Source organism: Lepidochelys kempii, chromosome 8, assembly GCF_965140265.1.
Source record: "Lepidochelys kempii isolate rLepKem1 chromosome 8, rLepKem1.hap2, whole genome shotgun sequence".
Taxonomy (NCBI): Eukaryota; Metazoa; Chordata; order Testudines; family Cheloniidae; genus Lepidochelys; species Lepidochelys kempii.
In genome coordinates this window covers 106,589,788-106,603,672 of record NC_133263.1, presented here as the reverse complement: position 1 = coordinate 106,603,672, position 13,885 = coordinate 106,589,788, and the positions used below count along the sequence as shown (strand labels likewise).

Sequence of the window (13,885 nt, the reverse complement as noted above, 5' to 3'; positions counted from 1 at the left end):
GGCTCGGGACTGGGCCAGACCTGGGGGAGCACAGACTGCTCCCCACACTGCCTGGGGGCTCTCCCGGGTGTCTCCCCTGGACCAGCCACGAGATCCCAGCTTCCCCAGCGGGGCAGAGTCCTGCCAACCCCCACTCCCCCGCCCCATGCCACTGGCCCTCACCCACCAGTGCTTCAGCCTGCGGGATCACCCCCTCCCAGCACTGCCCGCCCCCTCTGCCGTCCCCCAGCCACAGCAGGCCCTGGCCGGAGGGGTGCCAGGGGCTATGACTGCTGCCCCCCTTGAGCCTGCCCCAGGGACTGGATGTGGGGGATCCCGTGGGACCCACTGCTGCCTTGGGATCCCCACAGAAGAGCAGCGCTGCCAAGCCCCCTCCAGCTGGACAGCCGCAGCTGCCTCCACTCCCATCCATGGGGCTGCCCCCTGGCAACACCTACCCCAGCCTCGGCCCTGGCCACATGGTGCCGCGTGGAGCTCACAGCAGCGGCCTGGAGGTTGGCGCCAGGTGCCACGGGCCAGGGCAGCGCGTGGAGGGCTCCAGCCCTGGGGGAGGCCCGGGGCAGCGTGCCAGGTGCAGGCAGAAGGCTCTGGGGGTGCCATGGGGCAGCCCCTCCCCAGCTGGGGTGGAGGATCGGGCCGTAGACCCCCTGGCTTCGTGACACCAGCGGTCACGCTCCTGGGGGCACCAGTGGGCCCCGAGGGTGGGTGCAGAGTGGGGGCCTGGGCAGGGCCCAGCTGCTGGTGCAGAGGGGCACCGCTGGGCACCGTGGGCCCCGGGGCCAGGCACAGCCAGCCCTGAGCTGACTCTTCCATTCAACGGGCGCGGACTCCATTTTCCCGGGGCGCGCAGGCAGAAAATCCCCCAGTGCCCCCCGCCCGGGCGGCCCCTTGCTACGCTGGGCCGCGCGCTCCAGCCAAGTGTGGCCCCTTGGCGCCCCCTCGCTCCCCCAGGCCAGAGCTCCCCCCAACACTGGGGTGGGCCCTGCCCCTGATGAGACAGCAGCCCGCTCCCCCGCTGATCTGCCCGTGCTGGGAGTGTGGCCCAAGGAGCTCCCTCCTGCAGTGGGGTACCAGCACCCGGGCCTGCGCTGCCCGGACTCTCGCTGGGCACAGGGGCAGCGGGCTGCCGTCCTCAGGCCCCTCTGCAGCCCCTGCCCCTGAGAGCCAACGGGACTCAAGAAGAGCCCACCAGCTGGGCACGGGGCATGCGCAGGGTACTCTCCTGGCCTTCGGGCACTGCCAGCCCTGCCTCCTCCCGCCCTGGCATCAGCACGGCTCCCCGGCCTCACCCCTCCAGAGCCCCAGGGGGCACAGGATCGGGCCCATCCTCCTCGCCTCCCTCTCTGGGGTGGGGGTGAGTTTGCCCCCTGAGCGCTGAACGCCCCCACGCAGAGCCAGGGGGAGAAGTCTGGCTACGGCAGCTCCCGGGGCTGGCACAATATTTGCACACTTCAGCCCTGCTCTGCTGGAGCCCCTCAACCCCAACCTGCAGCCCCTGGCTCTCCCTGGTGCCGTGTGGGCAGCCGGGCGCCGGGCAGGGCAGAGACGTGGCGCTGGGGCAGCCAGTGCAATGGGGTGCACAGTTAATGCCCCACAGAGGCATGGGGCAGTGCCCCCACCCAGAGCTCTGGGCAGCACAGACTTGGAGGCCATGAGCCGGGGCCCCAGGCTCAGCCCTCGAGCCTGGGACCAGTGTGACTGGCCCCGGGCAGGCAGATCCCCACACGGCAGCCGCTCCCGGAAAGGCCTTGGGGGTGCTAGCAGGGCCAGACACCCCAGGCTGGCACCGGGCCCCCGCCAGGGTCAGAGGCTGCCCTGGTGAGCGCTGGGCCCTGCCTGCAGTCACAGCACCGGCGGGGGAGGGTTGGGGGGGACGCACCTGCTGGCAGGATTAGGGGGCAGGGCTGGGCCACGGGTGCAGCTGGGTTTACGATGCTATTTCTATGGCCTTGGAGGCTATCCAAGGGGATTAGCTCCCTTCCTTATGGCCCCGAGAGCTCAGCAGCCACCGCCTCCGGCCCAGGGCAGGGCACCACAGGGAGCCCCTCCTGCTGGCCCCCCAGGACCCCCATTCCCCGCGTGCTGCTGGGAGCTGAGCTGCGAGCAGTCGCCCGGGGGGTCCTGACCTACCCCATCCCAAACAGGGCTGTGGGCTGCCACCTCTCAGCCCTGACAGCTCCCGCCTTGCCCCCCGCACCGCTGGCTTGCCCCCCCGGGACCCTCTCTACCTCAGCCCTGCTTGGGGGCCGGGGCACCCCTCCCCGACAGGGAGAAAAGGTCACAAGCCCAATACCAAGAAGGAAGGGGGCTGGGTGGGAAGCCCAGGGCTGGGATAGAGGGCGCTGCGGGTCAGGATTGAGGGGCATCAGCAGAGCTGGGGGGGGCCAGCCAGGTGACTTCCAGTCCCTCCTCCCCTCACTGACATCCTGCCTTCCCGAACTGAGCTGGGCTTTGGGTATTTTCCAGGAAGTTGTTAAAGATTCACCCGGAGAGGATCTGGGACCTCACGCCTGCCTGGCTCCCTGCCAGCCCCCCGTCCCCCATGTATCGGTGCCAGGGCTTCCCTGCACAGGCGTTTGTGCCAGCCCCCCCCCCGCACACTCAGGGGTCACTGCTGGGCTCCCCCCAGCTCAGGGAATTGCAAAGCAGTGTCTGGGGTGCTGGGAGGGAGTTGTGCCAGGGCAAAGGGGAGCAGGGAAGCGCATGAGTGCACGGGGGTCTGTGCGTGAGCGCACGGGGGCAGCGCATGAATGCACAGGCACATGAGCGTGAGCAGCTGTGTGCACGAGGGCAGCCTGTGCCCCACTGCACTGGGGCGGGGGGGCTGGAGAGGCCAGCCAGCGTCAGAGCCTGGTGACCTGTGGGGTTGGCAGTGCTAGCAGGCCAGCCTCCCCCTGGTGCCCCGCAGGGCAAGGGACTGGAGGCGGGCACAGGTAGGCACGGCGTGTGCGTCGGGGGCTCCTACACTGCATGAAATATATGCCCACCTGAGGCCCAGTGCCTGTTGACAGCGAGCCTGGAGCTGAACCCAGGGCCACAGCGGCCGCCCCTGCCAAACGGGCAACATAGCAGCAGACTTCCTCGCCATGCCACGTGCTGCCAGCCACAGGCGTGCGTGCAAGAGCGGGTGTGCGTGCCCAGAGCCGAGAGGTGTCAAAGGGGGGTACCCGTCCTGTGCAGCCCAGCCCCCGTGCCACCCCTGGGGCCCAGGCCTCCCATTGCAGTAGGCACAGGGTGAGATTCCCGCCCGCTCTGGGCAGGGAACATGAGGGCGAGCCGGCTAAGATCAGGGGGTTTATACCACTGCCCATCACCACAGCCTCTGGGCCCCTCCACCTCAACCAACAGCAATGGCCATGGGGTCTCTGGCTCCTCAGCCTGCCAGGGGGAGATCTCGGCTTGAGGGTGGGGTATTCAGCTGGGCGTGAGCTGGTCACCCAGGGGCAGGCTGTTACAAGCGGCAAGGCTATGGGGCCCTGCTGCCCGGCCAAATCTGCTCCTCCCAAAGCCACCGGGGAAACAGCCTGGCCCCACAATCGCCAGGCGTGTCCCTCCCCGACGCCCATCAGCCCCGGCCCGGCTGCCGCAGAACCCTGCCCGAGACGCTGCAGCGTACTCCACCCCCAGAAGGTCTCCTGGTCTCCGCCAGCGAGAGGTTGGGTTTGTCCCTGACTACGGACAGCTTCGCGCTCGCCACGATAACGCCCAACACTCCAATAGCCACCGGAACAACCCAGCTCTCGCTTGGCCCCAGAGGCCCCCGTGCCAGGAGTCTCTCCGGCTAATCACACCCCGCCTGGTGCCTTTCCCCCTCTCTGTCTCGCTGCATGCCCCGCCCCCGGGGGACGCAGAGACATGGCCCCACGTGCTGGAGCAACCTGCCCCGGGGCAGAAATGGAGCCCGGAGCCGAGCCCAGCCCCAGCGTGAGCACCCTTCCCCCACCCACGCAGGGGGGAGCTCACACAAACACTCCTCTGAACGGGTGTGTGCAGAGCGCACGCGCGTGTGCACAGGCAGGATTGTGCGTGCGTAGGAGCACCACACACACTCGCTGGCATACACCAGTCCCTCCCCACCAGCTCTCATGCTTCCCAGGAAAGTCCTGGCTCTGTTCCCTTTGGCTGGGGCGCAGGGCTATTTTGGGAGGCCCCCGGGAGTGGGAGGGACCAGCCCCCGATTCCTCCTGGGATCTTTATTCCCATCTGCTGGGGAAAATAAAACTACAGCCAAGCCCAGGTGCAGGGAGGGGCCGGGCCGCCTGGACCTGCCGGGACCTGCACCTTCCCCAGAACCCAGTGATGCTGCTTTGGGTACCGGTGACATTATCGCCTGTTGCCAGGGGAACAGGAGGGCTGGGCAGGTGAGGGCAGGCGAGGCAGATGGCAGGCTCTGGGACAAGCCCAGGCTCAGTTGCCGACAGGGAGAGGGAGGCCCCCGGGCGCGCTCCCTGCACTGCAGGAGACTCTCCCCTGCTGGGAGCAGTACGGGGTCCTGAGACGCTACGGTGCGTCCAGCGGGGGCCGTGGCACACGCGGGGCAGGTCACCAGCTGGGCGCAGCCCACACACTCTGCTTGGCCCAGAGCCGCGAGGGCCACAGCGCCCCAAGAGGCCTCTGCTGAGAGGGGACTCCTGGCCCCCCGCTCGGGTGGCCGCTGGCAGCGAGCGACAGGGGAGGGGGCAGGGTCAGCGGCTCCCAGGAGAAGAGGTTGAGATGGGGGAGGCTCCGGGGCAGGCATCACATCTCCTGCCACATCCCCAGCCCGCGTGGGGGGTGGGGGGATGTGGGGAGGCAGAGCCAGGCTCTCCTCCTGCCCCGCAATAGGGGGATCCCGCCCCGGCCTGCCTGGGGGGACCCCGAGCCCTGGGAGGCTGCACTGCACCCCCCCCCACAGGAACCCCTGGGGACAACTCTGCAGCGCCCTGGACTAGAGACATCCTCTCCCCTTCCCCACCCCTCACTGCAGATCTGCCCAGCCCCACGCCACACCCCAGGGCAGGGCGGGGCTCTCCGAGCCTTTTGCCCCCACTCAGCCCCCTTTCTGCACCCTGCCACGGCAGCACACGAGAGGGGCAAGGGAAGGTGCCCGTGGGCCCCAGACACCCCCGGTACTGTCTAGGCTCAGGGTCAGCGCCCCTTTGTGAGTGGGGGGGCCACAGCCGAGCACAATGGAGACGACGACGGGGGAGGGGACTCCACTCTGCGTCCGGAGGAGCCCGGGGCACGGGTGACAAGGGAGAAGCAGAGTGCCTGGGAAGGCGATACCACGGACACCACGCCCACAGGCCCCCCAGAGGTCACAGGAGTGGGTCCTCGTGGTCAGAGCACAGTCCTGTGAGCCGATCGGCCCCTGGGTCCAGGGGCACCGTGGGAGCCGATGGGAACGGCAGCAGCTCCTGCTCCCTGTGCACGGGGCCGGGCACGGGAGCCTGTGGGGCCAGCCCACCGGTGAGTGTGCACAGACCTCACGCGAGCAGACGTGCGAGGCCGGGAACCCTGGCTCCGGAACGCGGCTCCTCGCGCAGCCCAGGGCAATCCCTGTCGTACGAGCACCACGCGACTCGGACTCCCTTGCAGGGGGGCTCTCGCCACGAAGGGTTAACAGGGCACACACTCCCCCCCCCCCAGTGCATGCTGGGAGATGGAGTCCCTATGGGCCACCCCTCGGGCTCACAGCAACTGCTGCCAGGGGCCCTGCCAGAGACAGCCCCAGGGGGACCAGCTGGGACCATCCAGCTCGTGCTTCCCAGGGGAAACCGAGGCACAGAAAGGGACGGAGCCTTCACAATGAGTCAGTAGGGAACCCAGGAGTCCTGGCTCCCGGTCCAGCGCCCTCACCACTGAGTAAGAGGCGTTGTTCTGGGGATGGCTGTGCTCAGCCCTGGCACTTCCAGGGCAGCCCCCGCCCTCCCCTGCCAGCCAAGCCCATGATGCAGCCTCCCCACCCCTCCAGAGACAGCCATGGGCTTGTGCACAAGACTTCCCGCTCCACGCCCCCAGCCGGAACTGGAGAGGGGGGCACAGCGACCAGGAGGGAGGGGGGCACAGCGACCGGGAGGGAGGGGGGCACAGCCCCCCATCAGCACACTCGATGCATTCCAAGGGGAGCCAGCAGCGCCGAGATCTAAATCGCACTCTGCAAGCTGGAGTCAGCCCAGTTCCTGCCCGGATCCCGCGCCTGGCGCCCCCCCCGCCCCCCCCCCCCGGAACAACGGGGATGGGCAGTGCCAGAGCCACCACACGGAGAGTCCAGCAGGGCGCCGTGGGGCAGAGCCCAGCCCTTGCACTGGCACCAACTGGGGCATGGGGTGGAGCTGCCGATCCCCCCACAGCTGCCCAGACAGCAAATGGAAAGCAGGGGCCTCCGGAAATGCCATGGACAGACCCCGGGACAGAGCAACTGCAACGCCAGCCATTCCCCCAGCCCCTCCAGGCCAGCCTGCCAGACAGATGGGGAAACTGAGGCACGGGTCGGTGGTGGAACGCAACAAATCAGGATAGGACCAGGAAGAGGACCCAGGAGTCCTGACCACCAGGCTCCTGCTCCAGCCTCTCCCTCGTGACAGCCTGGCCCAGAACAGTCAGCTCTCATGCTCCAGGGAGTCAGGTGGCATCGCTCCTGCAACCCTCCTGCAGTAATGCACAGCTGGCCTTCCCAGCTTCTCCCAGAGACTTAGCCTGCCAGCCACTGACCCACAGGGTGCCTGGCACCATCCAACCCCCAGCAAAGCCCAGGCAATGGGACCCCCAGCACTCACCAGTAACCCCCCGCTGCATTTATCCACCATGGCTGGGGGTTCGGGCATGTTCTGCGCAGCCCGCCACGGGGGCTCCTGCCTGCCCACTCTCCGTCTCGCTGGCTGCACCCGGCTGGCACGGAGACGTCGGCACCGAGCTGTTCAGTCCACAGATAGCGCAGGAGAGAGCTGGGGAGAAACAAGACGGGAGTGACTTGCGGTCACGGGGGAGCAGAGCCGGTCGGGAAGCATCCCTGCCCCCACCCTCATTAGGAAGCACTCCCACCCCTACTCTCCTGGGGGGGGGGCACTCTCTTCCTGCACCCTCCCGGGGGGGCACCCCATCCTGCACCTCCAAAATCTGGATTCATTCCTAGATCAGGGCCCATTCCTCTAGTCAGGCTGGTCTCTGGGGGGCCACTTCTTGCCATCAGAGAATCAACCGTCTTGCAGCTATGCTTAGGAGAAGGCCCAGGGCTGCGCTAGCAGGGGGCTGCGGGTCGGGACCCAGGTCACGGGCAGAGTTTGGGGGGCAGGGCTGGGCTAGCAGGGGGCTGCGGGTCGGGACCCAGGGGCACGGGCAGAGTTTGGGAGGAAGGACTGGGCTAGCAGGGGGCTGCGGGTTGGGACCCAGGGGCACGGACAGAGTTTGGGGGGCAAGGCTGGGCTAGCAGGGGGCTGCGGGTTGGGACCCAGGGGCACGGGCAGAGTTTGGGAGGAAGGGCTGGGCTAGCAGGGGGCTGCGGGTCGGGACCCAGGTCACGGGCAGAGTTTGGGGGGCAGGGCTGGGTTAGCAGGGGCTGCGGGTCGGGACCCAGGGGCACGGGCAGAGTTTGGGGGGCAAGGCTGGGCTAGCAGGGGGCTGCGGGTTGGGATCCAGGGGCACGGGCAGAGTTTGGGGGGCAGGGCTGGGCTAGCAGGGGGCTGCGGGTCGGGACCCAGGGGCACGGGCAGAGTTTGGGGGGCAGGGCTGGGCTAGCAGGGGCTGCGGTTCGGGACCCAGGGGCACGGGGAGAGTTGGAGGGGGGGAGCTTGCCCAATGCTCACCCCACACAAAGACTGAGGTGAAGATGGCACGTGGCTGTGCCTGGTGCTGCCGGGGGCAGAGGGACTCGGCCGGAGCAGGGCCGGCCTGGAGCTCAACTGCCGTGGAGGGCACAGATGGGAGGCGATTTCCTTCTGCCCCGCTGCCCCCTGCATGCTACTGCCTGGGTCGGAGCTGGCAGCCGCTGCCAGGGACCAGCTGCTGCCAGACCTGGGGGGATGCTGCCACCCCCCATTCCTCAGCGGGCCGCGCGCTCGGGCTGCCCTGCTCACAGTCTGAGCCGCTGCTCGGGCCCTGACCAAGCCCTGCCTTGCTGTCACCGCGCCTTGCCCCCAGTTCGCCGGGCTGCCAGGAGCCCTCTGGCCAGGGCCCAGACTCAGCACCACCTGCAGGGGCAGGGCCACCTCAACAGTGCCCCGCACTCCCCTGCCCCTTGTCCTGCACCCCAGCATGGCTCCAGCCCCCGCCGGAGGGCGAGCTGGGGCCAGGGGAGGTGCCGGGGGAGTGGGGCCACCCCCTGGCAGGGCCTGGAGCAGGCTGGGGTGGGGGCGTTGGCCTGCAGGGAGGAGGTGGGGCTGGAGCAGGGTGCAGGGCCCCCGGAGCCAGGCCAGCTGGGCTGCAGCAGGACCTGAGCGGGGGAGATAAGGAGCAGGAGGCACCGCCCAGGGCCAATGGCTCCTGGACCAACCCCCAGCCCCTGCCTCCTACCCAGGAGCTCTGAGGGTGCAGGGAGGGGGTCCCGGGCAGGGGCCCAGCGGGGGCACGAACCCAGGCACAGCCCCCAGCCCTGCCGGCCTGGTCAGGGCACCGGCTGCTTGGAGCAGGTGCATTACCGGAGCATTACAGAGCAGGCAGGGTGGGGGGGTTACTCAACCCCTCCCTGGTGCTGAGCCCAGCCCAACGCCCTGGGCCATGCTCCCAACTCCTTTCTTCCCTCCAGGAGGCCCCAGCCCACCCTCCCCCATGGCTAGCAGGGCCCAGCTGCTGCTGAGCTCCGGGGTCGGCAGGGATCTGGCTCCGTGTTGCCCCCCTGTCCTCCCCGCCCCCCTGTAAGGATGCTAGAAAACCTCTCCCAGCATCTCGCTGCACCAGCAGTCACCGGGCCCTCAGTGCGGCGCTATTCAGAGAGGGGCTTCCGGGCGAGACGGGAACCGACAGCCTGCCTGGCACACAGGACACTAGCCACCCCAAGCTACCTTCCCTCCTGCTGCCCTGGATCTGCACCGTGGCCACCGCAGCCTGCCTCTCTGCCCCTCCTCTCCCCACAGGAGCCTCCTTCCCCTGCCTCTCCTAACCTCTGGTCTGGTCAAAGAGCTACTGCCCCCCACCCCAGAGGTGGCTGCATTTCAGTGGTGAGCGAAGGGTACAGTCCCAGCTACCAATCCTCCGGGATGGAAAATGCCACCACCAAGATTGGGCTCTGGCAATTTGCATGTAGGCAAATCAGGTTTCTGCTGTCTCTCTCCCACCCCAGGCCCAGCCCTGCTCACTCCCATGAGGGGAGGGACATAAATCAGAGCCACTGGCCCTGCTCCAAGCACTGGTGAAGACCCAGTTCTAGATCAGAATCCAAGTCAGAAAGGCCCAGAGCGCAAGGGCGGAAGGAACCACGCCGACGATTGTCCCACCCGACACCCTGTCTAGCACGGCCCAGAGAACGTCACCCAGGTACCCTGTACTGAGCCCGAGAATGTGTGTCTGGCAGCAGGGCTGGATCTGAGAGCAGCACTGCCCAGGGCCCATTCACCACCCATGCCACACACGTGTGCCTGGCTTCTCATTGTCATTTGTCCGGCCACTGGTTCTCATTCTCTGGTAGGTACTGGCCAGGGGGCGTAGGGCATTGTACAGAGATGCAGGGGGCTGAGACAGAAGGGGAGAGGTAGCATCCCTTTAAGAGTTAAAGGGGCTCTCTCATCTCCTCTGGAACTAGATCCCGGGGCGGTTGGCAGCGGTGCCATCCCTTTCAGAGGGGACTGGGCTCTGGCACGGCGTCCTGCCTCTCCAAGACCTGCTGGACTACACTGTTCCTTTCAGAGGATCAGGCCCAGACAACTGCCCTTTCAAGAACGAGCTCAGGGGTGCATGGCCCCTTTAAGGGCTGGCGCGGGCTGCGTCACCCACAGATGCCTGACCATGGACCTGGCTCACCGGGGCCTGACACCCAAGTGCTCCTGTGACTTCAAAGTGGCCAGCAATGGAGAATGCATCCGACCCTCAGTAGGGGTATGGCTCCCGCTTGGGGCTGGACTCCGACCACAGGCAAGGGGGGAGAACATCCCAGAGAGTGGCAGGAGAACTGTGTCTTTCAGGGAGCCAGAGGCCTTCCTGATGCATGAGAGCTGATGCCCCTTCCTGCAGCTCACACAGCTACCCCACTGGTCACACGCTCAGCCAGCCCCCTATAAACGTAGCCTCAGGTCCGGATTCTGCAGCCTCTGGGGCAGGGAGCGCTGTGGGTCACATGGCGCATTGTGAATTGTTTCCTTTTTGAGCGTCTGTCAAGCCCGCCGCACTGCAGGGTCTGGGAATCAGACGAACCGGACCTGCCCACTCCTCTGGCGCTGGCCTTCTGTCTGCCACGGGACATGGCACCCCCAGGCCCTGCCCTCCCTCCCAACCCCCCCAGGTCCTTGGCACTGACCTTTCCAGGTGCTAGCACTAATCACCACCCAGCGCCCACGAGCTCCAAGCCCGTCCCGTCTGGAAGCTCCAGCCTCACTGAGCCCAGCTCAAGTGCTCTGCCCACTCCCACTCCCACACAGGGCGATGGGCATGACTGACCAGATCCACGGCCTGGCACCCCCCGCCAGCGCCACCCCATCACGGCCCGTCCTCCCCCCGTCAGCGGCTGCAGGCTGAGGCCAGACGGACTGGCAATAAGGTGCGCATGTTTCACGGCCAGAGTAATTATCTGTTGGAACAATTTCCCCAGGGTCGGGTGGATTCTCCAGGGCTGGCAACCTAAACCAAAGTTGGCTGTTTGTCTAACAGGAGTGACCGGGGGCAGGGCTCTGGTCTGGGCTGTACAGGGGGTCAGACCAGGTCACAACGGCCCCAGCCCCACACCAGCTCTGGGATGCCGCCCCCCAGCCCGTGGAGTCAGGGGCTCTCATGGCTCCTCTTGCTGCCCGGGGTTAGGAACCCCCGCGCCCCCCACACCCAGTAGGGTCTTAATCCAACATAACACTTTGCCCTGACTCTGAGAGGCAACTGACTGCAGGGGAGAGCCCCCCCACATCCCTATAGGGGGGCCAGTGGCCCCCCAGGAAGGAGAGCCCCTCAGGTCCCTATGGGGGGGCCAGTGGCTCTCAGGGAGGAGAGCCCCTCAGGTCCCTATGGGGGGGCCAGTGGCCCCAAGGGAGGAGAGCCCCTCAGGTCCCTATGGGGGGGTCAGTGGCCCCAAGGGAGGAGAGCCCCTCAGATCCCTATGGGGGGGCCAGTGGCTCTCAGGGAGGAGAGCCCCCGGTGGCCCCAGCTGAGCCCAAATCCATCCCCAGTAGAGGCTCCGGCTCCTTTAAGCAGCGGGATGGGGGGGGGGGTTACATCAGCTGCCACATGGTTACTCCTCGGCCCTGCCCCTCCACATGCCGGGTGGAAAATTACTGAGATGGGGACCCCCTGCCCCGCCCCCCTCGGGGTCCCCCTGCCCCCCGGCCCCGGCTATGACCGACCCCGGCCCCCCGGGTCTCCAGCGGGCGGAGCACGGGCCCCGTGGGAACAGCGGGGGCTACCCAGGCTAGCTCCGGCCCCCGCCGGCCTGGGGCGACCCGAGGCGGGAAGATGCGGGTCGGGCTCGCCGAGCCTCAGAGCAACTAACGTAACCAAGGAGCGGAGCTACCCTGGGCCCATGGGGAGGCGAGGGGGCCCCATGACCCAGCCCCCCCCGGGCACCGCCCCCTCCCCATGAACCACCCCCCCTCCCCTGGGCACCGCCCCCAGGGCATCCCCCTTCCTTGGGCACCGCCCCCACCCCATGTACTGCCTTGGGCATCGCGCCCCCCCGGCACCGCCTCCCAGCGGTGCTGGAACAATTTTGACGGGGGGGGGCTGCTGACGGGAACCATGGAAACCATGGATTCCCTGTTTGTTGTTACTACTCCAAGCCAGGGGTGCGGCAGCCCCCCTAGTTCCAGCGCCACTGCCCCCCCGCCCCCCCAGCTCCTGCCCCCCCCCGGACACCGCCCCCCCAGCGCCTGACATACCCCCCCCTCCCCATGTACCGACCCCCGGGCAGCGCCCCTCACTGACCCCTCCCCGCCCCCCAGCGCTCTGAGCCCCCCGGAGCCAGCTCCGCCCGGTCTCCCGGACCGGCAACAACCAGCGCACGGGGGGCAAAGCGCCGCCTCCGGCGCCCCCCAGCCCGACCCCCGCCGGCCCCCAGGCTCTGCGCCCCCCGCCCCCCGCCCCCCCAGCTGGTTCTGCGCCCCCTCACTGGCTCTGCGCCCCTCGCCCTCCAGTGACTCTGCGCCCCCCGGTGCCCCCTGGCTCCGCACCCCGCCCCTTACCCCCTCCATGCCGCCCGGGGCCGGCTCCCAGCCCGGCCAGGTGGATCCCCGCGGGGACGTTGCGTCAGCCCAGGGCAGCCCGGATCCAGCCCGCGGGCCCCGCTGCTCCTTCCCCGCCCGGGCTCCGCTGGGGACGCGGCGGCTGCTTCGCGGGGCTTCTGCTGCCGAGTTGCGGGAAAGTTTGGGAGGCTGGGGGGCAAAACCAGGCAAGCCCCGCCCCGCCCGCCGGCCCCGCCCCCCGCCGGCCGGCTCCAGCCCCGAGGCCCCCCGCGCCGCGGCCCCGCGCCCTCCTGGGGCTGGGGGGAGTGTGCTCCGCGTTCCTTCAGTGCGCGTGTAAACACAGCCTGGTGTCAGCCGGGGGCGGGGAGCTGGGCCCGCCACGGGCACGCAGAGCCATGGACACGGCCACACACACCCCGCCCTGGAGACACACACACACACAGAGCCATGGACATAGCTAGATACACACACACCGCCCTGGAGAGACACACACACAGATACACCCTGCCAGGGAGAGACACACACACCCCCCGCCCTGGAGACACACACACCCCCTGGAGACACACACACACACAGAGCCATGGACATAGCTAGACACACACACACCCCGCCCTGGAGACACACACCCACACAGATACACACAGAGCCATGGAGAGACACACACCCCCTGGAGACACACTCAGAGCCCTGCACGCAGATCTAGACACACACACACACACACAGATACACACAGAGCCATGGAGAGACACACACCCCGCCTTGGAGACACACACACACACAGAGCCATGGACATAGCTAGACACACACACACACCGCCCTGGAGAGAGACACACACACACACAGATACACACAGAGCCATGGAGAGACACACACCCCCTGGAGACACACACACACACAGAGCCATGGACATAGCTAGACACACACACACCGCCCTGGAGAGACACACACACACACACACACAGATACACACCCCGCCCTGGAGAGACACACACCCCCTGGAGACACACTCAGAGCCCTGCACGCAGATCTAGACACACACACGCACCAGCCTGGAGACACACGGCTACACACCGCCACGGGGACACACAGAGCCCTGGGCACGGATAGCTGCACCCCCGCCGCCTGGGGACAATCACACACACGCACCGCCGTGGAGACAGGCGGGGACACACCCACCCACCCCCGGGCGCGCACGCAGCACCATGGACAGACCCCGAGCCCTGCGCACAGGCTCCGCCAGGGCCGAGCCCGGGGCTCTGGAACCCGCTGATCCGGGCTCGCCGGGCCCTGCTCGGCTCCGCTCGGCCCGAGCTCAGGAGCCGGGGAGCGCGCCCCGAGCCTGGCGAGCCCGGGGGCCGCAGACGCGCGCTGGGCCGGGCTCGGGGCAGGCGGAGCTGCGCGCCGCTTTCCCAGCCGGGAGCTGGAAGCGCTCGGCGGCAGGAGGGGGCCCCCTCGCCCTCCCTCCCAAATCCGGACCAGATGTTTCCAGCGAAGCGCAGGAGGCAGGGACGCAGATGGGGCTGCAGGGCCCCCAGCCCCCGGCCCCGGGCCGGGCCAATTCCCCCTGCCGCGCTCCGAGTGAATTCGGCCGGAGA

General features: G+C 68.1%; 1 protein-coding gene across 1 annotated transcript in view; it reads right to left on the bottom strand.

The window, feature by feature from the left end:
- SLC6A9 (solute carrier family 6 member 9) overlaps nucleotides 1-13,534 on the bottom strand; it is a 51,912-nt gene extending 38,378 nt beyond the window's left edge. Inside the window, exons 1-2 of the mRNA XM_073357961.1 lie at nucleotides 12,291-13,534; nucleotides 6,759-6,926 (exon numbers count right to left, since the gene is read on the bottom strand). Coding sequence (XP_073214062.1) covers nucleotides 6,759-6,806 — 48 coding nt within the window. The 5' untranslated portion in view covers nucleotides 6,807-6,926; nucleotides 12,291-13,534. The remainder of the gene's footprint in view (nucleotides 1-6,758; nucleotides 6,927-12,290) is intronic.
- Nucleotides 13,535-13,885: the final 351 nt, after the last annotated feature.